Source organism: Spodoptera frugiperda, chromosome 22, assembly GCF_023101765.2.
Source record: "Spodoptera frugiperda isolate SF20-4 chromosome 22, AGI-APGP_CSIRO_Sfru_2.0, whole genome shotgun sequence".
Taxonomy (NCBI): Eukaryota; Metazoa; Arthropoda; class Insecta; order Lepidoptera; family Noctuidae; genus Spodoptera; species Spodoptera frugiperda.
In genome coordinates this window covers 2514365-2538362 of record NC_064233.1, presented here as the reverse complement: position 1 = coordinate 2538362, position 23998 = coordinate 2514365, and the positions used below count along the sequence as shown (strand labels likewise).

Below are 23998 nucleotides of genomic sequence, written 5' to 3'. Positions count from 1 at the left end.
GCAAATATCTCGCGGTTGGCTGAACCGAATTTGATGTAATTTTTATCTTTGTTCTGTAAATTGTCTTGTATCTAGTACACTGTTTAATTGTGAATAAAATGTGATTTACTTACTTTAATACGTTTTATTTAATGCTTCCCAATCCCCGATTCCCCGACCCTTAAATTCCTAACCCCCAAAAGGCCGGCAACGCACTTGTAACGCCTCTGGTGTTTCAAGTGTCCATGGGCGACGGTGAAAAATCACCAGTCACCCATGAGTTAGTAACTACTAAGTGGTGATAGGGTGACAGGGTGAAACAAAGTCGCTTTCTCTGTCCCTTTGTCCCTTTGTATGCTTAAATCTTTAAAACTACGCAACGGATTTTGATGCGGTTTTTTAATAGATAGAGTGATTCAAGAGGAAGTTTTATATGTATAATACATGCATAATATATCACCATTGCACCCATGCGAAGCTGGGGCGTGTCGCTAGTTTATGATAAAATAAAACACGATAATATCCAAACAAAATATTTAATGCCCTTTGTTTAAAACACACAAAATCTCATTAAAACTAGCTCATTAGGTAACTGTGCTTAAAATAAACATATTCTCTAACTGCCATACTCAGAGACATCTAAGGTACGCATCGTACGCATCGCACGCAACGGATTTTAGTTAGTCTTGTATAGAAACTCATACAACTGCGTCCACTGATCCGCATCGTACGGACCGCATCATCGGCAATGCCTACATGCGATGCGTACTGATGACGTCATACGGAATGCGTGCGATGCGGGCCTGTGGACACTTACCTTTAATGATTACTTAAACTATTCCTTAGTAACGATTTTATATGAAAAACAATTGCTAAGGACTGGGTTAAGTAACCATTAAATGACTCTGAGTACGGCAGTTAGTTACTGATAGATTTAACTGACAGATAAATAGATATTTCATATATTACGTTCCTTTTTTATCCAATGGATATCAAAATACATATAGTCTTATTTGTTTTAAAGAAGATATACAGAGATGCAACATATACAATGTATAGCACCCACTTTACATCAGTTATGTTATAAGTCCCATGTAATACATACTTTATAGCAATCTCACTGCAAACTGAAATGGATTTTAGGCTCTCAAATATACAGTTCTTTTTACAACAACCAATTATAATCTCATATATTTTGTAATAATATGTAAAATATACATTTATAATAAAATATCAAGTAAGTACTATGGCCATAACATCATTTTCATATAAAATTTTGAGCAACAATGTATTTAATTCTTAAATCACTTTATATACCGTATGACTGGTGAGATACCTTCAATACTTATGGAGAGTACTCGGTACTCGATTCTCGTTAACTTGATATAAAAAGGGGCTTAACTTTTTATCGAAATGTCTGTAAAAATAGGTGAAATTAGACTAGGTCTCGATGTAGGTAGGCAACAGCTGTACAGTGTAGGTACCTATGTATTCTGTGTTGGTAGCGCGTGTCCAAGTATTCCGCAGTTAAATAAATAAATACTGGACTCTCGGTGTACTGTGTACGAAGTTTACTAAGAAGTTATTTAATATTTCATTTTTATGTTATTTTATTTCATGATATATGTTCGCATACTATCACGTCCTCAAATATTGAAGGTATCTCACCAGTCAGTTTGTATAATATTTAAACACCCTTTTATAAAGCCAATCTGTAACAAAACATAATTATGTAATCACTCTTGCACATTGCAATTTCTAAATCGATTGAAGAATCAAATAATACTTTGCACAACCCCGGAATCGAACCCGATATGAGATCGAAACTTTATACGTGACCATTGAAAGGCACAACTAATATAGATTAACACATTTAACGCCATGGGGGGCAAAAGTAGTAAGGTAGGGGGGGATTTGCCTTCAATAGACTTTTTAATAGGGTAGATGACTATTTTTTATTCTAATGTCCGTCTTGTAGATTATTTTAAAACATTAGACACGTATTTTTTATGTTCTTACGGAAACAAATACTTTCGAAGATATATTGATTTGAAATATCGCGTGGCGTCACTTTTGAGTAAGTTTTATACTCAAAAGTGACGTAGTTAGCTCCCACTCCTAAACTTTGACACGTTTTATCTAAGTATTGTTTTCTTATATGACAAAATAAAAAAAAATACGTGTCTAATATTTTTTCATTGTCTAACTGACGGACTAAATACATTTTTAATTTTCTAACCCGTCATCATCCCTATTATACGGCCAAAAATGTTGTACTGCAATGTATGGGACAAAATGACCAAACTCAAAACTGTTTACAACATTATTATATTCAAACATCAACATTTTACAGCTGAACAAAGATTTTTTCAGCATACTTCAGACTTTCATACAGACTATTTTATTACTATATATCATATAATATGTTTTAAAAACTATCCAATCTAAAAAATCTGATTGAAAATAGAGTATCCTATGGAATTTTTTGCCCGTTTTTCTCCATAGGAATCTACACTTTAAAAAAACATTGCGCTACGATCAATAGGTACCGAGCAGAGCGGGTGAAACCGCGTTGAAAGCTAGTTAGAAAATTACTCTATTTAAATATAATTTTTCACTAAAAGACAAATTCAACTTTGTCGTCTAATCTTCAGACATTAGTATTGCACGAACCGTTAATAGTAATTTTGTTATAATAAATTATATTTTTTATAAAATTCTAAGGCACTGGGTTACATTTTATAGTTCAATTTGATGACTTCACTCGCCTTGGGCGAGGCGAGAGGGAGTGTCAGACTCTTACTGACTAAACACCACCCCGTTCCTACTCCTGCTTTTCAAGCCGGAGCCCCGGTAACTTGCTAGGCAGTCCGCAGCTCCGGATCAGGCATCAGCCGTTTTACAATTCCTTACGTATTTATAGTTCACTGGAATAAATGCTTTGACTTTGAGTCGCTATCCGCTGTCCATCCCTATGTGTGCATAGATCTTCAAAACTACGCAACGAATTTTGATGCCATTTATTTTAATAGATAAAGGAAGATTTATATGCATAATAAATGCATTTTTATATCACTAATCCTTATTACAAATTCTACAAATTGGACAGGACATTTTAAAACATATTATATACTATATATTTAAGGCAGGATTGGTGTTATATATAATATAATATATTATATTATATATTTATAGCTCATCTTTCTCAGCGGGGATGTCGAAGTCATCGCTCTGTGCGTCTTCATCATCATAATCTTGGCTGACGTCTGGCATCTGTGTCTGGGGCGGCAGGCCTCCGAAGCCGTAGGGATCTGGTCCGTGAACCTGGAAGTATTGAGGAGTGAATTAGTTTCATGTGTTTGGTATAAAGTAGGTGTAAGGAAATGATATTTATTTCTGTCAATAGGCTATAAAATAACACTTTAAATAATACCTTGCTTTAATTTTACTTTTACTAACTTTAATACTTTAATTAACGGGTTACTCTCGTAAATTAATGGAGAAAAGCTCTACTACTTTCGAATCACAGAGGGATTCTTCATCATGAACAGCGTGCGCAGACTGCGACGTAGAACAGCCTTACTCTATGACTCGAAAGTCGAAACTAGCTTTTCTCCATTAATGTACGTAAGTAAACCGTGATTTTTAGTTAATTTAGTATGTCTAACGATGATTATTATAAAAAAACCCTAACGAAAACCGTAACAAGGTTTTAGATGAGTTTTATACTATGTCGCCGTCCGCATGCCGCAGATTTTAACAACGTTCGTGAAAATCACATGTAAAAAGAAAAGACGCTGTAGATGTAGGACGACACACTACAACGCGTCAACGCGTGGGAAGGCAGCTTGTATCAATTTTCACCAGCGATGTGCTATGCTACGTTGCTGTGGATGCGTATGCAGTGCTGGAAACGGACGAAACTAAGCTATGTTTTTTATATGGAAGGATGCGTGCTATGGATGAACGCGGGTGGTGTAGCTATGTGCAGAGCAGAGTACCTATAGCACTTTGTGGCAGCGCACCTTCATAACGTATCTTCCTCGCACAGCTACAAAGCTTAGCATAATATCAGTAGAAACGGTCAAGAAGTTTCACAGTTTAGCTATTACATTTTCATAGTACAGCTACATAGCACATCTCTAGTGGAAAGTAACCTAATCCATGTGGTTCTCCGCAAATCAAGTCTTAGCCTAAAATAATATTTTGGTATGTACCGTAAAACGGGGTGAATAGGGATCGAGATATAAGTTTTTAAACTGACATGGTCACTAACACTATTATTAGAACTTATAACGGGATATTTACCATGTTTATTCATTTTAGCGAGTTTCCGATATTTCGGCACTGTTGCAAGCGCCATGATCACGGATTAACTCAGTTAATCCGTGATATCAATATCCCGTTATAAGTTCTAATAATAGGGATCGAGAGGTGAATAGGGATCGAGAGGTGAATAGGTACAGGGAAATTCTTCATACTATCTATTCACCCCTCTTCTGTCCATATTCACCTCTCGATCCCTATTCATCCCATTTTACGGTACCAAAATTCAACATTAATGTTCGTCTTTCGCCTATGACGTTGCGTAACCAGGGAACTTAGTACGAGTTGGTTTAAGCTAACTAGAACGCGTTCAGGGCTCTAATTGGCTCGAATGGACCAACCAATCAAAGCGCCGAACGCGCTCTCGTTTCGTTTTCGCTCAACGTAAAGCAAACTTGTACTAAGGGTACTGATCAATGAACCCTAGTCACCTCCATAATAGACCGCACTTTGACTGCACGGTTGGTGCGGTGGCTGGGCAACCGGCAAGCCGTGCAAAATGTAGCGGGTTCGATTCCCGTACGAAGCAACTCTTTGTGTGATCCACAAATTGTTGTTTCGGATCTGGGTGTCATGTGTATGTGAACTTGTATGTTTGTAAACGCACCCACGACACAGGAGAAAATCCTAATGTGGGGCAACGTTTTTTTTAAAAAAAAAAGAAGACCAAAACTGCTTACCTTGACATACTCAGCCTCCATCTCGTGCGTCCACGTGGTGTCCTCCTCAGTGGGCAACATCCACTCCTCGCAGTACTGCGCGTGGTTGAAGCAGATCTGTAACGGTAATATAGGGGGTTGTTACTTGCTGAGTGGGCAGAGGTGGTAAAAATGTGGTTTGTTTTTTATGGTATAAGCCGGTAAACGAGCAGACGGATTACTTGATGGTAGCAGAGGTGGTATAAATGTGTTTTTTTTACAGTATAAACCGGTAAACGAGCAGACGGAACACCTGGTGGTAAGCAATCGCCGCCGCCCATGGACACCCGAAACACCAGAAGCGTTACAAGTGCGTTGCCGGCCTTTTGGAGGTTAGGAATTGAAGGAATTCAAGAGTTGTTGGGGAAATTTTGTGATTATAAATTCTACTAACATATGTTGGTATTTAAAAGAGTAACGTATAGAGTTACTTGCTTGTTCTTCTCCATACGAATCTCCACATTGGAACGAACATAGGGGCGTTAAAATTTGTTTGGCCAAGGCAGCTACGCCATTTAATGACCACGTAACATAACTGACAGACTATTCTATTTTGACGTTTCAGGTCTACTTAAGAATTACTTTGCAATTTAAAAATAAGCTTACTTATGACTATTTTATTATGGAATAGGTGGCAAACGAGCAGACGCGTCACCTGATGGTAAGCGATCAGCGTCGCCCATGGACACCCGCAACACCAGAGGCGTCACAGGTGCGTTGCCGGCCTTTTAAAAAGGACTTGACGTACCTCTCTCTCCGCGTCGGGCATGATGTCATCGTCGGGCCGATTCTTGTACAACGATGTAATTTCATCCTCATTCTCCTCAAACATGCGCTCGCACTGGAAACATAATACAATATGTATTTATTAAAGGGTAGGCAGAGGTGCACATTACGGTACGTAATGCCACTGTACAATGTACACTCACTTTTCACAATTTGTGTTGTAAGTCCCATGTAATAGGTGGTGAGCCTATTGCCATATACTGGGCACAATTCCAGACTCCGTGGTACTACTGAGATTTTTTTTTAAAAACGGAATAAAGGCCAGTAGTACTTAGGTCGACCCAGGAATCGAACCCGTGACCCCTTGCCCCGCAATCGCAATTGCGACCATTCGGCCAACGAGTCAGGAAGGGGGAATATTATGAATATTATGATAGTGTAGGCATAATATCCGACTCTGTCTCTGTCTCATTATTGAGAAAATAATATTTTCTAGGAGCCCAAACTAGATATTGGAAATGCTGGCCTCATCTAGTTATTTTAGATGATTGACGTACAAAAGTATTATCTTGTAACTAATCTATAATATAAAAATAAGTCGGGTTTTTCTTCCTGACGCTATAACTCCAGAAAGCACAAACCGATTTCCACGGTTTTGCATTCGTTGGAAAGGTCTCGGGCTCCGTGAGGTTTATAGCAAAGAAAATTCAGGAAAAAAATCAAGAGAAAAGCAGGAAAACAGAAAATCATTAATGGCGAAACGGAGTTCGCCGGGTTTGCTAGTTTGTATGTATATATTTCAGCCAGATCTATTAGTAAATAAGTAAGAATTTATATTTTCTTTAATATCAGTGATTTCACATGAGCCTATAAGACGACAGTAAAAAGTTATAAAGTTTTTTTTGATTATCTCCTTTCTTGTTTTTTGGATTTATTCCCTTCTTCCAATTGGTGGTTCAATTGTTCGCAGCAATTTCGCAAAGTCACGTTGGCATTTGCCGTTGGTAGGTCTCAATCCCACTCTCATGCATGAGAAGCGGTCTTAAACGACGGGCGACTGTACCAAAATTTTAGTAAAAATAACCTAACCTGAAGCTTCTTAAGATTTGAAACTTAATTCTAAGAAAAAAGCAATAAGGCGACTCACATAATACTCCAAACTCTTGTTGAGGTCGTCGTCGGTGACGAACTTGGTCTTGGAGAAGTCGGGGTTCATGCCGCCGTCCTTGGTGATGAGCTGCATGATGGCCAGCTTGTTCGTCGCCTTGTAGTACACGCGCACGTAGTCGTCCATCTTCTTACCTGCAAATAATACAGTATGGAGATCACTCGTATCTATATATAACTAGCGGACCCGACAGACGTTGTCCTGTCTACACGTCTTTAATTTGAAAATTTTAAACTTTTTTTAATAAGCTAAAACATTCTGGACCATTTTGATGAAAATTGTTATTCAAATGTTATGACAATATCTAACGTCATTAATATTTGACACTGCGATGGTAGCGCCGTCTGTCGGATCCAATGTAAAACATTCCAAAACCAACAACTACTAATAAATAAAAAAGTAATTTAAAAAACATTGTCCAGCTGACAAAATTGTGAATCTAAACCATTCTCAGATCCCCTTGAACACACACAAAAAAATTCATCAAAATCGGTCCAGTCGTTTAAGAGAAGTTCAGTGACATACACACTTACAGAAGAATTATATACAATGTGATAGGGGTGGGACTTCTAACCCGTTAAGGCTGAGTACTACATCTAATTTTATCGACAAAAAAAATAATATGGGGGGTTGAACCCCTAATTGAAAATATTGAAAAATAGTGATTTTTTTCACAAATGATTTTTTTTCTCACCAAAACATTATCAAACATATGAAAAAAGTAATGAATTAGTTAGCCAAGGTTGTTAGCTACCGTTTGTCGATTTTTTTTTGTTTCTACAACGCATACAACCTTTGATATCAAAAAAAGTAAAAAAAATATTATAGCCATAACTTTTAGGGGAGGGGATTCGACCACTTCGACCCCCGACTTTTGTCGATAAAATTAGATGTAGAACTCAGCCTTAACGGGTTAGAAGTCTCGCCCCTATCACATTGTATAGATCACTAGCCTACAAAGTCAAAGTCAAAGCATTTATTTCAATTAATCCTAAATAAGGCGCTTTTGAAACGTCAAATTGAATTGTCCGTCAGTCTGTCTGTCAGTGAAGCTAGGCGCTCGTTCCAAAGTGTAGCTTCGAATGGAGAAGAACGAGCAAGAAACTCCATCGTTACTCTTTTAAAAAAGAAGTTTTTTACAATATCTCTGATACTACTACACCCACAAGACTTTTGTTAGTCTAACTAAAAATCACGGTTTACTCACGTACATTCACATACATGGAGAAAAGCTCTACTAGTTTTTTTAGTAGAAAGTCACAGAGGGACTTTTTCATGAGCAGTGTGCGTCTGCACGCGGCAATATCGCGCAGCTTACTAATTTAGTATATATCACGACGGTTATTATAAAAATACTTCTGTTAGAATTTGTGTTTTCGATTTTTGTCTAAAATAATATAATTTTTCTCAAATAAAATCAGCCTAAACTACTCCTTAGTACATCAGCTACCTGCTCATAAAAGTCCCGTCAAAATCGGTCCACCCATTTCAGAGATTAGTCAGAACAAACAGATAGACAGACAAAAATTGTAAAAATATTATTTTAGTGTATGTATCGTATGTATATTCATAATATGCATGTAGTAAAAAGCGGTTATTTCAATATTACAAACAGACACTCCAATTTTATTTATTATTTATCAGTCTAGATGACGATTACTTTAGTACCTTAGTGTGTCGCCTGGACAGTCTACGCTACATGCTTGTTGACTGGACAATCTCTGCACTACATGAGCTGCTGTTTACATGTGAACATTAACTCATGACGATACCTAAGTACGTGTGTCGCCTGGACAGTCTACGCTACATGCTTGTAGACTGGACAATCTCTGCACTACATGAGCTGCTGTTTACATGTGAACATTAACTCATGACGATACCTAAGTACGTGTGTCGCCTGGACAGTCTACGCTACATGCTTGTTGACTGGACAATCTCTGCACTACATGAGCTGCTGTTTACATGTGAACATTAACTCATGACGATACCTAAGTACGTGTGTCGCCTGGACAGTCTACGCTACATGCTTGTAGACTGGACAATCTCTGCACTACATGAGCTGCTGTTTACATGTGAACATTAACTCATGACGATACCTAAGTACGTGTGTCGCCTGGACAGTCTACGCTACATGCTTGTTGACTGGACAATCTCTGCACTACATGAGCTGCTGTTTACATGTGAACATTAACTCATGACGATACCTAAGTACGTGTGTCGCCTGGACAGTCTACGCTACATGCTTGTAGACTGGACAATCTCTGCACTACATGAGCTGCTGTTTACATGTGAACATTAACTCATGACGATACCTAAGTACGTGTGTCGCCTGGACAGTCTACGCTACATGCTTGTAGACTGGACAATCTCTGCACTACATGAGCTGCTGTTTACATGTGAACATTAACTCATGACGATACCTAAGTACGTGTGTCGCCTGGACAGTCTACGCTACATGCTTGTAGACTGGACAATCTCTGCACTACATGAGCTGCTGTTTACATGTGAACATTAACTCATGACGATACCTAAGTACGTGTGTCGCCTGGGCAGTCTACGCTACATGCTTGTTGACTGGACAATCTCTGCACTACATGAGCTGCTGTTTACATGTGAACATTAGCTCATGACGATACCTAAGTACGTGTGTCGCCTGGACAGTCTACGCTACATGCTTGTTGACTGGACAATCTCTGCTGCACTACATGAGCTGCTGTTTACATGTGAACATTAGCTCATGACGATACCTAAGTACGTGTGTCGCCTGGACAGTCTACGCTACATGCTTGTTGACTGGACAATCTCTGCTGCACTACATGAGCTGCTGTTTACATGTGAACATTAGCTCATGACGATACCTACCGACATCAGCTATTACTTACAGATTTCATCAATCAATTCGGAGATGTACACAGCTGAGCGGTGAGCTGGTACCTTCTCCTGCATTGTGTTGCCACTGGCATCCATTCTGAAGTTGCCTACCTGGAAAAATAAATATACAAAATGTTAGTATAAAGTATTATGTCAATAGGCTCACCACCTATTACATGGGACTTACAGCATAAATGCGGTAGTTTCCTACTAGTCAAATTTAATACTTTTATCGAAACGCCAAAAACGTTACATTTCTATGAATTTTGTATGAGATCAAAACTTATGACGTCATAACTTTTTGCGTCAAATAGCATACTTACTTCTCTAAAATTAGCTAGAAAAATTAAATAAATAAGTATATCGTCAAAATAATGAATGAAAGTACGATTATTTTGGGATATTTTATATATCAAAATAATTTATTTTTGACTTAGGAAACTACCCAATTGTGAGAAGTGGGTGTAAGTTGTACAGTGGTATTACGTGCCATAATGTGCACTTCTGCCTACCCCGTCGGGGATAAAAGGTGTGACGTTGTATACATAGTATTAGTTTCTATTTAAAACAGGTACAGTCTAGTCATAAGTCAAGTAATCACAAAACCAATTATTTTGAGGAGGGAAAATCATCCAATGACTCTTCCCGCCTCGGGCGAGACGAGAGGGCGTGTCAGACTCTTAATAACTAAAAAACACCCCGTTCCTACTCCAGCTTCGAGTCATCCGTAGCTTCGATAAAACTATGGCTTTAGCAATATTACTGCCCTTATGACCTTTTTTTATAAGATACTAGCAAACTCGGCGAACTCCGTTTCGCCACCAATGATTTTCCCCGTTTTCGTGCTTTTCTCTTGAACATTTTTCACAATTTTCTTTGCTATAAACCTCACGGAGCCCGAGACCTTTCCAACGAATGCAAAACCGTGGAAATCGGTTCGTGCGTTCTGGAGTTATAGCGTCAGAAAGGAAAACCCGACTTATTTTTATATTATAGACTAGCGACCCGCCCCAGCTTTGCATGGGTGCAATGGTGATATATAACCTCCTCTTGAAGTACTCTATCTATTAAAAAAACCGCATCAAAATCCGTTGCGTAGTTTAAAGATTTAAGCATACAAAGGGACATAGGGACAGAAAAAACGACTTTGTTTTATATTATGTAGTGCTGCGTATGGTGCATAGGCGCCGCAGCCCGTATAATACAGGACATTTTATGATCATTGCGTAATACATAAGTAGGTTTAATAATGGTACAAATGTAACTAAACAGGTACTTATACTAAGCATATTCTGAACATAATAATCTCTGCAACATCAACAGGCTATAAGTGGCCACTGCTGACCAAAAGCCTCTTCTCACACTGAGAAGGTTTGAGCATTAATCAATCAAAACGCTTGCTCAATGCGGGTTGGCGATTTCAAATTTATAATTAGAAATTATAAGCCCAGGTTTCCTCAGGATGCTTTTCTTCACCCTTTGTCAGTGGTGTCTCAATAATCTTAGAAAGTACATATAACTCGGATAAAGTCACATTGGTACTTGCCGTTGGCTTTGAACCCGCGCTCTCATGGATGAGAAGCGAGCGTCTTAAACCTCCGGGCCACCACGACCCTTTACGCTAACGTGTCATGAGTTCAATTCTTATACAGACTCCTTATGTTATCCACAAATTGTTGTGTTTGGATGTGAAATGTATGTTATTTCATATTGGAAATAGGTCTGGGCAGTCAACCTCCGTGTTTATCAACACAATAGAAATAATAAGAGGATCATGGTATTTTTTAAAACAAAAAGGAAAGGGGTTTGCTTACCCCAGTTTAGTAACTATTGTTTAATTCATTTTTAAAGCCATAAAACTTAAGAAAGGAAGGCTTATTGTTCTAGGGCCTTATCTACATAGATGTCTTTTGTTTAAAAGGCAATTTGTTAAAAGATAATCTCAAAAAAAAGAATGTTCACTTCAGGTAAAATTATAGCTGAAATAATACCACAAATCTTGTTACTATGACTGTGGTATTTTTGATATTTTTAAAGACTATATTAGCTCCTGTTCTATATTGGATTCGTAGCAATTTGCGGTCCATTTTCTCTGCCTACCCCCATGGGAAACCGGCGTGAAGTTATGTACGTATATATGTATTTCCTACTATGGCTGTGGTATTTTCCAGCTCGAATAAACCAAGCACTAGTGATATAAACAGAATTATTATGATAAAAATAAAATCCAAAAAACTTTTTTGGGAAAGTTGTTTGTAATCATAATCACATATTTCAATATCGTTCACTAATTACCAGTCAATACTATACATTTTATCTTACTAATTTTATAAATGCGTAAGTTTGTGTGTATGTTTGTTACTCAATCACGGCAAAACGGCTGAAGGGATCAGGATGAAATTTGGAACAGGGGCAGATTATGGTCTGGAATAACACATAAGCTACTTTTTATCCCACGGGAAAGCGGGTGAAGCCGCTGACAGAATCTAGTAATCAGATATTTAATTCAATAATGAATTAGGTAGGTAATTAGATTACAAGTAGCTTATCATCTGAGCTGTAAAAGTATTGATTTCACTTATCATTACAAATTATCATTACACAATAGTGGGATTTCCGTTAATGATTAATGTAGTATTTTCGTACACTAATTTTTATCGTATTTTTTATGTATGAAGCTGGTAAACGAGCAGACGGATCACCTAATGGTAAGGAATCGCCAAGTTACAAGTGTGTTGCCGGTCTTTTGGGGGTTAGGAATTGAAAGGTTGTTGGGGATTGGCAAGATTAGAAAGGGTGGTAATCTTGTTGTATGAATGAAAAGTTACTGCATTTATTATTAATTATTTGTAACCAATTTCAAAAATAGAGGAGGCTCTTAATGTGCCATTTTTTATACAGCATGTTCTCGCTATCCTAATCCTACCCATACTGGAGGTTTCTTTGCCTGTTTTTCACATCATAACAGAGCGACTTTATGAAATTATTTTTTGTGTGAATAACTTCACATGTTAGCTAGCGAGTGTCCTCATTTTCCTAAAATGGGGCATGGATGTCTGTATGGAACCTTACGCAATGTTCAAGATAGAAAGCTTTAAATTGGTATGAGGACTATTTGTGACTAATGAAAAAATACTTTGACAAGGTTGAAAACCAAGATTTGTAGAGTACATACTTAACTGATATTCTATATCACCACTTGTGAAATGTGAAGTGCTAATGACAGTTGCTAACATACAAGTTATTATTAACTAGCCACTTTCGCACGGTTTCACCTGCTCTGCTTGGTTATAGCGTAATGTTTTATAGCCTATAACCTTCCTTGATAAATGGACTTTCCAATAGAAAAATATTTTTTGATATCGGTCCAGTAGTTCTGTAGATTAGTGCGTTCTACTAACTAAAGTTAAGGTTTTGTATAATAGTATATAAGATTTTTAAAAGACTATACAAGAGTCCGCCACTGTTTCCTAACATACCAATCAACATTCTAGAACTTTTTACTTGTTCCAAAAGTCTTAAAGTTTAACTTTTTGATTCATTAGACATTAAGTTCCACATAAAAATTTTAAATTAAAAACTTTTCTAAATAAAAATAAAAAGTTGATGGTAATCAAGTTAGAACTATTAAAAAAGTTGTTTAATTTTTACAGACGCTCGTAAAATTATACTCTTAATGTTTACATAGCACTTTAAGTTATCGAATAACTAAGATCAAGCAGGAAATTGCAGGAATCAATAGTAATAAAACTATGAAGTTTTAATGTAATATTTAACTACTTACATCGACTTTTTTCCATTTATCTACTTTTTTTATCACATCGTTAAGCTCCTCGAAGGTCGTCCGGCATACTGAAATAATGATAATACCAATTAAAACCACAAGTTATTGAAATTAATTTCAAACTATATTCGTGAAATACACACCTAAGCACTTTAAGTTTTTAGGGTCTATCCGCGCTGATACGGCGACTAATAAAATTGTGAAGGCAAAGAAAGCAACAGCTGAACGCATTTTTAACCACTAATTAATAATTTAACACGAATTTAGTGTTTAAATTACGAGAAAAACTTGATAAATGTCGGAAATTCTCAATACGTGTTGGAAGAAGTTTATCTTTTGCTGTCAAAATCTGTCATCCACGATGTCTAATCTCATTGGTCGAGAAGTCAACATTATTTTTTTAATAACAAACTTTATCCTTATTGGTTAAAAAATGACAGAAAGAACCCAACTTATTATAATGGCTTATTTATCAATAAACACAGCTGATAATCAATAGCTCATTACAATTGGTAGGGTTATCGTGATATTTGTAACAAACCTCTTTCCATTTTTCTGTGTTATTTAAATCCGAATTTCATAATTCTCAAATCAACCTTTAATCCGTATTTATATAAATTAATAAAAATACCATACATGAAAATACCTACTATCAATAAATAAACACCATGATGCTTTTTTCGATTGACAACATTAAAACAATAAATCATTATGTTTTTGCCTCTGCTTTGTGAGTGGTTTGAAACAGGAAAACATCTATGTCAAGTTAATCACTAACCAACATTTTATCAGAGGAAAATACCTTTTTCCTAAATGTAAGAACTCCAAAAAACATTTTGTATTTTTCAAACAGTTCCATGGTATTATTATTGTAAAGTATGCCATTTTAAAATTATTAAAATCGTGCCCTTTCTGTCTCCCTCGATCGCCCGTTCTCCGGTTTTCCTCCCGCCGCCCGCCGCCCGCCGCCCCCCACCTATCAACCGACCCAACCAAACCAAACTAACCAACAGTTCGCATTCGGTCTCTATGCGCGCCGGACGTTTGTTCAACGGCATGTATAATTTTTTTATGCACATCAAATTGTTTAAAAATCTTAAAATACCTTGAATATTGTTGTTGCATCGTCTCGGAGTGACGTTCCAGTGAGTTTAGTGAAGAATAACGCACTTTTCGTGTAAAAATCGAGGTAAGTGACTGGTTGACAGATTGCGTCTTTTACTATTTAGAGCTTATTATCAATTTTTTTAGTTGATTTTCATTGCTTTCTTATATTTAGTTAGAAATTAGGTAGCGAAATATTAGTTTGATGGACATTGCCATATTGCCTGTTACGACTTGTCCGGCGCACCTGTGTGCCATTACCATACGCTACTCACTACGTCCGATATAGTATTGCATATTTTATGTAACCTTTCAAAAATCTTCTTATCATTCGCCTGCGTCATGTGCAGTTAGAAAATCCCAATTTCATAATGAGAGAGCGCGCGATCGCACAAGCTGGCGACTTGGCAACGCGCTGCCACCCGATAAAACTTGTTAAAAAGTTAAATTATCAAACAAAAAATGTGTTATTATCCGTGGACCGGCGTTTCCCTTTGTTTTCCGTGTGAAATCGTCCCTTTGTCCTTCGGTAGGGCGCGCTGGGCGCGTCGCTGCACAGGAATTTCGACTCTAGAAAAGTGGCATAATACAATGATGGTATACATCGGTAGGTCGCGCAGCTCGTCGCCCGCTCGCGTCGTTTTCACAACGCCTGTGTTCGTGCGTATCTACGTGGACGACGTCAGTGTGCTCGTGCGGTAGTTTGTTTATAGTCACTACCGCACAAATACGACGTCTATTATTATAGCAGCAAGGCTCAGTATCGTATGTAGGTCGGCGTCCTCGTCGGTGTTTGTCTATCGATCTCTGCGGTGGCCAATGGCACATGTCGGCGCGGTCCTGCGCGGCCGCGCCTCGCTCCGCTCTTTGGTGAAAGCCGGGCGCGCTCGGACGATATATTACAATTCATGTACATCTATGCGATGTCTATAAGTACTATCTTATCATCGGAACGCTGTTATAACACTAACACCCCCCACCCCGCCTCCCCGCCCGCGCCTGTCGGATCCGAAGGCCTACTAGATCATGAGTTTTTCAAATACGAACCCGCGAAGTTGATGTATAAATTGAAATCGTGAATGTTTTGTCGAGCGGTGTTTGGCGACCTCCGGCGTCACGGCGCGCGGGGGGCGGGCGCCAGAAATAGAAGTGCGGATTGGAAACGTGCGACGTGGCAACGTCGCGCGCTCGTCCGAGCTCAGTGTCGGTTCAAAATGGCGTCTGTGCGTGATCGATACCGCGGAATTTGCGTTGAAAATGACCGTATTTGTGATGTATCTGGTTGTGAGTCGGCCGGATGGCTACCCTGGCAGCACGGGGCGTTCGCCCCGCACCCGGCGCTGGCTCACGAACCTCTCAATGTACGTATCTCAACCATATTGCGCCGACACTCTGCCCCCTACATAAATACCTAGGTATGGCTAGGGTACGCTTGCAATCTCGATGATCTAGACATCTACAGCATATCCAATATTCGCTATTGAGATATCTTGAACTTTCAGGGTGCACTGTGCTCGATGCCCGAGCTATCGTATGCATTATACGTCGACTGACAACTTCCTATAGTTACGTAACATGTGTATTTTCGTTGAGGAAAGTGTGGTGTGGCTTTCTTTGAATGTGTCTATTTAATCTACGAATGTGTTGGCTATAATGAAAAGAGAATAAATCGGGTCTCATCATTCGTAAGTTGCATCTGATAAATGGAAACAAAATGGCGGCGGTGTTGTAAAATTAAGACGCAGTAGCGCGCTGAATGTTGGCAACGTCGCGCTTCACGGCCGGTAATTGTGTGTAGTCAACTCACTTGTTCGATAAGAAGTTTCAAGGCTATTCGTTTTGTATCCTCCGATTAACAATGGGATAAATTTAATACAAACGATAAACGAGTTTAATACTTAACGCTAGGGTATTGGTGTTATAATTAAATTTTAGTTACGTCTTGTATTTGTGTGGGTCACTCACACACAGATGAGCTAATTGAGGTTAATACTTGGCGTGTTTGTTGTATACCTGTTTGCGGGTACACACAAACACATGTACAAGTAAAGTAATAAACAAACTAGGTTGTTATTGAGTGGACGAGAGCCTTAGATAGAATAATGGTTCGCTCATAATCTGTATACCTAAGTATAATATTTACACCACACTGCTTCGGGCTGATTGTAAATATTGCATATTTATGATGAATTTATATTTTACGAATGGTTATTTCTGTGCTATATTTATGTCCCTATCATACATTGGATTGTTTGTTTGGATGGAATTTATAGTTTAGGCCTTAGGAAACATTTGTGCTTTCTTGACCTCTGAAGGATTGTCATGTCATGATGGGTTGTTTCGGTTTTATGTTGCTATGCTCCTTGGGGAAGGTCTTGTTTTTCGCCAGCTGACGTCTACATCCTGCCAAAACATTCATTCATGAATCTAAAGTTACTACAATCTTGCCTTTGTTTATAAATACACCACTGATTGAGTTAGATTTGCATTTTTCGTCAGGTTATCAACGTTTATACGTTTTTGACTTTGATTTGTTCATTTCGTTCGTCTCTGAAGTAGTTCTGAAGGTGATAATGGCATTAACTTCTACCATATTTGGTTTTTTTATTAGTTGTCTAGCTGAATGGTATGATTTGACCCTGATTTTGGTTTTAAATAAGCTGTTTTGAGATCCAAATGTGGATTATACATGCTTTTCTTATTTAGTTTTGCATTCATTGGTCATTTGTTGCTTAAAGTAGTGTTCCTTTAGTTTAGAATTGTTTAGAATGCATGGTTAGTCCCTTATAAGGATGAGAATAACAGTTTTTAAGAATACAAAGAACTTCATAGACCTATTTACCTACCTAATTACTAGGTTTCCTTGCTAAGTTGTAGTGTATAAGAAAGCCATATTTATACGGCTTCTAGAATAATTTCTATTAATTAGACAACAGCCTTAGTTGAAACATCAACGTATATTTTACTTTACATATCTTAAAAACCTTAAAAGGAAAAATATAGATCATATGAACTTAGGGAAAAACGCTTAAAGATAAATTTGTTTGCCCTATTCCAAGATTAGATAAAATATATCCGGACTGTGTGAAGCAATATTACCAAAAAGGGGACTTAAAACTGGTTTAAACCTAAAGCAGTAGTTCAATCCGCCCAATCCGAGCCGGCGTACCTCAAGGCGCCGTGCTATCCCCTACTCTTCACGCTATACACCAGCGACATCCCGACCCGTCCGCGGGTCCAACTCTCCCTCTTTGCCGATGACACGGCGATTTATTGCTCAGGCAAAAACCCAGCTCAAATAGCTACCAATCTCCAAAACTCCGCAGCCGCACTAGGCGACTGGTTCCGGAGATGGAGAATAGAAGTAAACCCCGACAAAAGCCAGGCGGTGTTGTTCATAAAGCCCCGATCACACCAGCCCTCCCTGTTTGGTAAGCCGATCCCTTGGGAGGAGCGAGCCAAATATCTTGGTGTTATCTTAGACCATCGCCTTAGTTTTCGAGAGCACATAAAGACGGTCCGCTCGCGGGCCGCTTTCGCTCTAGGTAGACTCTTCCCCATGCTGAATGCACGCAGCAAACTGTCCCTCAAATGCAAACTTCGCATATATACCACGTGCATACGCCCCATAATGACGTACGCTTGCCCGGTGTTCGCGCAAGCGCACGATCGCACGATCCATAGGATGCAAACCCTCCAGAACCGTTTTCTCCGAAGGGCCACGGGAGCCCCGTGGTACCTGAGGAATGATCAACTTCACGTCGATCTTAGAATTCCAACTTTGAAGCAGTTCATGAAACGTTTGTCAAAGCGTTACTTCGATACTGCCGAGAAGCATTCTAACCCCCTCATCGTATCGGCCGCCCGATACGTTCCTTCACAAATCTCCCGCGTTCGCCGTCCGAGGCATACCTTGGTCCAGCCCGATGATCCCATCACCATCTTGCAGGAAAGCCGTAGGGAAACTAGCACTCTCCGGAAAAACAAATACAGACCGCGTTCCACGTTCCGACCCCGCCGCCGGGGCCCGTCGCGACGTCCTGGTAACGACCCCCCCCCGTCCCTTGCAATCCGAGCCAGCCCGCGCAGCTGAGCCGCTAGTAGAGTCATAAACTCCCTAATTAAATAATCAGACCCAGCCTGTCCCGACTTGCTGCCCTCCCTTTATGGCCCCGCTGAGCCGAGGTTCGAACCCCACAGGGGGTGCCCTCAGTGATGCGGTCATATAGTTTGTAAACTTAGTTTTAGTTGCCCTGGCTGGGGGCCTTAACTTCTTGTTAGAGCCACCCTAGGGATAGTCCGGTTAAGTAGTCAACAGCCTTAGCGTGCTGAACTACGAGTGGTCCTCTCCAAAAAACGGTTAATACAGCCCTTAGCAGCTGATTTAATTTGATACGTGTTCTGAAATGTCAAAAACAACAGTAGTTTGTATACCAATTCTAATAAACATACTTGTTTCGGAGTAAAGTCCTGTTTAAAATACTTTCCTAAACGTAATAATTATTCCTATTAACTGTGAATGAGGGATATTCTTTTAAAATACTAATTCATTGACTGGTTTATGGTTGTGAGATACGTGAAGGTTTAATTTTTGCAGTCCATAAAATGCTCTACTCAGGTACCATTGCAAAAAGGTCCTATTTTCATAACAAAACAATCCAAAAAAAGGTACACTGAAACCATATGTTTTTGCTACGAAAGGCCCGAACAGATGACTGATATTGTTTCCAAAACAAACCTGAGCGTGGGGATTTTTTTCACTGAGACAGTCAGGTAGAAAGGGCATTTTTTTTTTATAAACTTCTAAGATTTGTTGTTGGAAAATGGACGCCCAAGATTCTCCCTATCTACACCAAATATAGTAAAGTTACGTTTTCATTCGCTGCTTGGCTCCTATTGATCGTAGCGTGATATATATAGCCTATATAGCTTTCTTCGATAAATGGACTATCCTACACACACTAATATTGAAATCGATCCAGTAATTCCGAAGATTGATGCGTTAAAACAAACAAACTCTTGAGCCTTACAATACCTAAACTATATATCAAAGAAATTAATCTAATTGAACTAAATTAACATCCAGGTGTTTGCAAATAAAGATCCAATTTATTGCAAATTCAAATTATGCCATAAAAATATGCAATTAACTTGATCTTTCTTGATTATTTGCTTGATGGAATGGCGTCCTTAATGGCTGCCTTAGAACCTGTTGCCAATGTACTTGTGTACTTTAAGCTCGAGAACCTGTACTCATAATCGTAACGGTTTATTTCTCTGTTCTAATTAACAGTTTAACTATAAAGGTTTGCTAGTATTTACTTTTTGTAAGGGGGGAAATTTATTCAATTACTTCTCCCGCCTTGGGTGAGGTGAGAGGGAATGTCAGACTCTTACTGTCTAAAAATTACCCCGTTCCTACTCCTGCTTTTCGAGCCGGAGCCCCGGTAAACCCGCTAGGTCGGTACAGCTCCGTATGTTAATATTTACTGGTGTCTTGTAGCACGCAAAAAGTGCCTTCTCACTGCCCCACTCAGTCATTTAATGGTTACTTTACCCAGTCCTTAGCAATTATTTTCTGAACAAAATAAGGAATAGTTTAAGTAACCATTAAATGTCTAATTGCGGCAATCACTCTCCATTTTTCGTAGGGTTTCAGAAATTCTTAATCTATAAAAGATTTCCTAAACTCTCCAAAGAACTTATGCCAAATTCCAGACATATTTTCGACTGTGCGTTGTTTCTTAGTCACTCGTAACGGAAGAGTTGCACATTATATTGACAACAGTCATATTATTTTAGTAAATCGACTCGACAATACTCTTTATACACTTGGGTAAAAGGAAAGAGGCTAGTTTCCTACTAGTCAAATTCAATACTTTTAAAACGAAACGTCAAAAACAATATTTACTATTTTGTATGAAATACTACGTCATGGCGTCATCAGATTTTTACGTCAAATAGCTTACTTATTTCTAGAAAATTTGCTAGAAAAAATTGAAAATTAAGTAGATCATCAAATCTATGAATGAAAGTGGGTTTTTTTATTAATATTTCAATTGTACAGAATTAAATATTAATTTATTTTGCACTAGGGAAACTACACAATTGAAAAAAAGTCGGTTAGTTTTCCTCATAATTGCGTGCGTTTTTAATAAATACCTAAAAAAATCAATGCAGCTAATTGGGTCAGGAATGTCATCATTATTTTTTTTCCTATTGATTGGCAATGACAACCTAATATGACGTTATACAGCCTAATGCGTTATTTTGACTGTACAGTTAGCTTTAGTAGTAAAAAATAGACTGTACTATAACTACAGAACAGCTGTAATATGGTGTAAAAGTAAATTTTAGGGGATCCAAGATGTTATCACAAGGCAGAAATACAAATAACAGAAATCGTAATTACACATTAATGCTATGCCAAATAATCTCATGACCTATCCTTTATTTGATTATCCAAAAAACCACCTGTAGTTTCTTGGCACCACTCAACATTTCGACACCAGCAATTTATACTACGCTAACTCGAAATTTGGAAAAAACGTTTTTTTATGCCAAGTTACTTAAAATGTGTGTTTACATGCGTCATAAAAAAATTTAGAAGAAATATGCAAAAATAAGAAAGTTACAAATCTTATAAAACGCTAAGTAAAGGTACTTTTTGAAATCACTCGATTTATATTACGCCAACTATTATTTAGTTGGCATCACTTTGGTCAAATTCTGTGCAACACTGCACTAACTCATAGTTAGCGTAGTTTAGTGCAGTTCGTGTGTATACTTGTTCGTTTGTAAAATGAACGACTTAGCGACTTTTACATAGTAAATACTTATGTGTTAACGTATTAATTAGTTTATTAATGGTACATTGACTATTCTTTTTGTAAGTAAGTACATGTTCTTTATAAAAATATTGAAATATGCATCAGATGATTGATCATGCACTACGACCTCCCATACTACACTACGCTAACATAAGTTAGACGTGTATAAGATGTAACATTTTTTTGATGAATTACGTTTATATACGGCTAACTTGCGCTAAATCAAAAAATAAAAATAATTAAGGAAATATAAATATGACATATTACAATAAATAAATTAAATAAGCATCCCAAAATAATCGTACATTCATTTATTAATTTGACGATATACTTGTTTATTTAATTTTTGTAGCTAATTTTAGAGAAGAAAGTGTGCTATTTGACGCAAAAATTATGACGTCATAAATTGCGATCTCATACAAAATTTATAGAAAAATAACGTTTTTGACATTTCGATAAAAGTATTGAATTTGACTACCTAGATGGAAACCGTTTTGTAGAATACAGCATATTTTAGTAGATCTTTTTTCTGTTTTATTACAAGTAAATTATTTAGGCGCGTGTCGGTAGTAATTTTGGTATTTCAGGAATGGTTTTGAAATCCAGTAATTTCAGTTTTAATATTTTCTGTTTTTCAACATCTTTTGGTCATGTTTCTGTCGTGAAACTGCGTTGTAATTCTAAATAGTATCCAACGACTTATTATTTAAATTACGCTTTTTTAATCAAGTTTTTTTCTAATGTGCTTAATTATTTTAGAAGTAGATTTAGATTCTTGTTTTTTTTATTATTTGTAGTTAGTTTTTTTATATTCATTTTTTAATAACAATAACTGAGATTTTAGGTTTGCTGACCAATAGAGCAGAGAGCTTAGAAAAACATTGTTTTAATAAAAAAACATCACACATTTGGAATTTGTTTCTTTTGTGTATTGACCTATTTATTCCCCTTACATTATAGGCTTAATAAGAAAATATAATATGAGTTATTACTGAAGAAATAAACTGATATTCAGTTCACAACTGAATTTATTAAAGGATCAACCAGAAATTCTACCCACTGAAATACCTACTCAATAGGACAAAACGTTTCATCGCCCTTCTCTTGTTTTATAACCATTTTTAGCATAACTATCATGAGACAATGTCTTTACATCATGATCCGTATCGAGTTCGCTACTTCGCTGTTACCATGTATCTGATTCACTGCAATGAATTTAGTATTCTCCCCGTCGATACTAGCTGTTGTCAAGCCGCTACATGCGGATTGAAGCTACACGTAACTATGTATGTACATAAGAACACAAAAATCCATACTGGCATAGGTTTAATGATCGGAAACTATGCCCCGCCATTCCTCCAATACATCAAACGTGTTATGCATTTCCTTGCAACTATTTTGATGATATCTCTGCATTGTTTTTGGCGGGAAATAGCCGCGGAGTGGCCCGGGTGTGCTCTCAATAGCGACTGTTGTATAATTTTAGAGAAAGGAGATTTTGTTTTGGTCCACCAGTGCCGCGGCGGTGGTTCGTGGCATTTCATATCGTTGCAAGTCGGTTTCGCTCGCTATTATTTCTACGGCGACGTTGCCGTTCCGTGTAGTGGATCGAGCTCGATTCTCGCTCGGGCCGCCGCGGTTGGAGGCGCTGTGAGCAGTCAGTCGGCCGCGCAGCTCGGTGCGCGACGTTTGTCCGAGGAAGGGCTCCGCTTGCGTCCCTCCGGTCCCGGCCCGACAGTGTCGTGGGTGCGAAAGAGATAGCGTTGTGTGCGAGCGAGATAGCGCTATGGCAGTGTCGCAACCTCGCCCACCTGACCGTGTTGACGCCGCGCTCGAAAAAGTTGCGCCGTTGCGCTATTTGGAGGCGCACGAATGTGCTCGCTTGGAGCAAGCCGTGACGCGCTATTATCTTTATTCATTGTCTCGAAACAGTTTTTTGAGTTATAAAAGGCGTTTTCTACATGAAATTGAAGATATCGACGTGTCTGCATTTAACATTCAGCGGTATGTAGTGGTTTTGATACTTTTTCATTTGGACGCGACCGAGGCCAATCGTTATCTGAATTGCAACAGATAGATAGGAGCTGAAATCTTGTAGTTCAGTTAACTGGGTTGACTTCTGATCTCCTTCGAGTAACATTGATTCGCATTGACGTTCGGTGAGTCGCGCTGTGTAATTGTTGGTATTTAGTCGCCATTTTCTACGTCGGTGACGAATACCGCCGCGCCGTCCTCGTTTCCTCCGGCCCGATGCAAACCGGACTTTACCGCTCTATTCAGAAAGATGATTATCCTTAGCCACCTTTAACTTTTTCTTCAAACGAGATCCGCTCGCTATGATTCATTGTAGAAATAATAATACCTAAAGATTTTCGTGAGTGACTGTACCGTGAAAAGAGGCGAGTCCAATATCTAAATAGATGGTTTCAAAACGTGGCCATGTAAAAAGGCGGGACTTGTAATAACTCTCGATAGGTAGGTATCGGCAGTGTTTGGTTGCCTGCGCCGTACG

The 23998-nt window shown here is 38.3% G+C and overlaps 2 protein-coding genes and 1 long non-coding RNA gene across 15 annotated transcripts in view; 1 reads left to right on the top strand and 2 right to left on the bottom strand.

The window, feature by feature from the left end:
- Window positions 1-501: 501 nt before the first annotated feature.
- On the bottom strand, window positions 502-13905 carry LOC118279620 (protein seele). The gene is made up of 7 exons (XM_050702544.1): window positions 13696-13905; window positions 13553-13620; window positions 9780-9879; window positions 6877-7031; window positions 5752-5844; window positions 4986-5081; window positions 502-3303 (listed from the first exon to the last, which is right to left on the bottom strand). The coding sequence occupies exons 1-7, from the start codon at window positions 13781-13783 to the stop codon at window positions 3169-3171; spliced, it is 735 nt and encodes a 244-aa protein (XP_050558501.1). The 5' UTR covers window positions 13784-13905; the 3' UTR covers window positions 502-3168.
- LOC126912112 (uncharacterized) lies at window positions 8384-9594 on the bottom strand. Its single transcript, XR_007706750.1, has 4 exons — window positions 9534-9594; window positions 8994-9101; window positions 8778-8885; window positions 8384-8669 (listed from the first exon to the last, which is right to left on the bottom strand). It is a non-coding gene; the product is annotated as an uncharacterized LOC126912112 (long non-coding RNA).
- Window positions 13906-14287: 382 nt separating the features above from the next.
- LOC118279619 (paired amphipathic helix protein Sin3b) overlaps window positions 14288-23998 on the top strand; it is a 45554-nt gene continuing 35843 nt past the window's right edge. For 4 of the 13 annotated variants that reach the window (XM_050702499.1, XM_050702494.1, XM_050702491.1 and 1 more), the window contains exon 1: window positions 23135-23490. The gene's annotated coding sequence lies outside the window, so the exon portion shown is untranslated. Of the gene's footprint in view, window positions 14742-15705; window positions 16018-23133; window positions 23491-23998 lie in introns of those variants that run through there. The other 9 variants (XM_050702498.1, XM_050702496.1, XM_050702492.1 and 6 more) reach the window with 7 other exon arrangements.

Coding starts and splice junctions, on each gene's coding strand:
- LOC118279620 (XM_050702544.1), bottom strand. CDS start 13,783: ATGCGTTCAGCTGTTGCTTTCTTTGCCTTCACAATTTTATTAGTCGCC. Junction 9,880..13,552: donor ATAAATGGAAAAAAGTCGAT/GTAAGTAGTTAA, acceptor TTATTTTTCCAG/GTAGGCAACTTCAGAATGGA. Junction 5,082..5,751: donor TGCCCGACGCGGAGAGAGAG/GTACGTCAAGTC, acceptor TTACCGTTACAG/ATCTGCTTCAACCACGCGCA.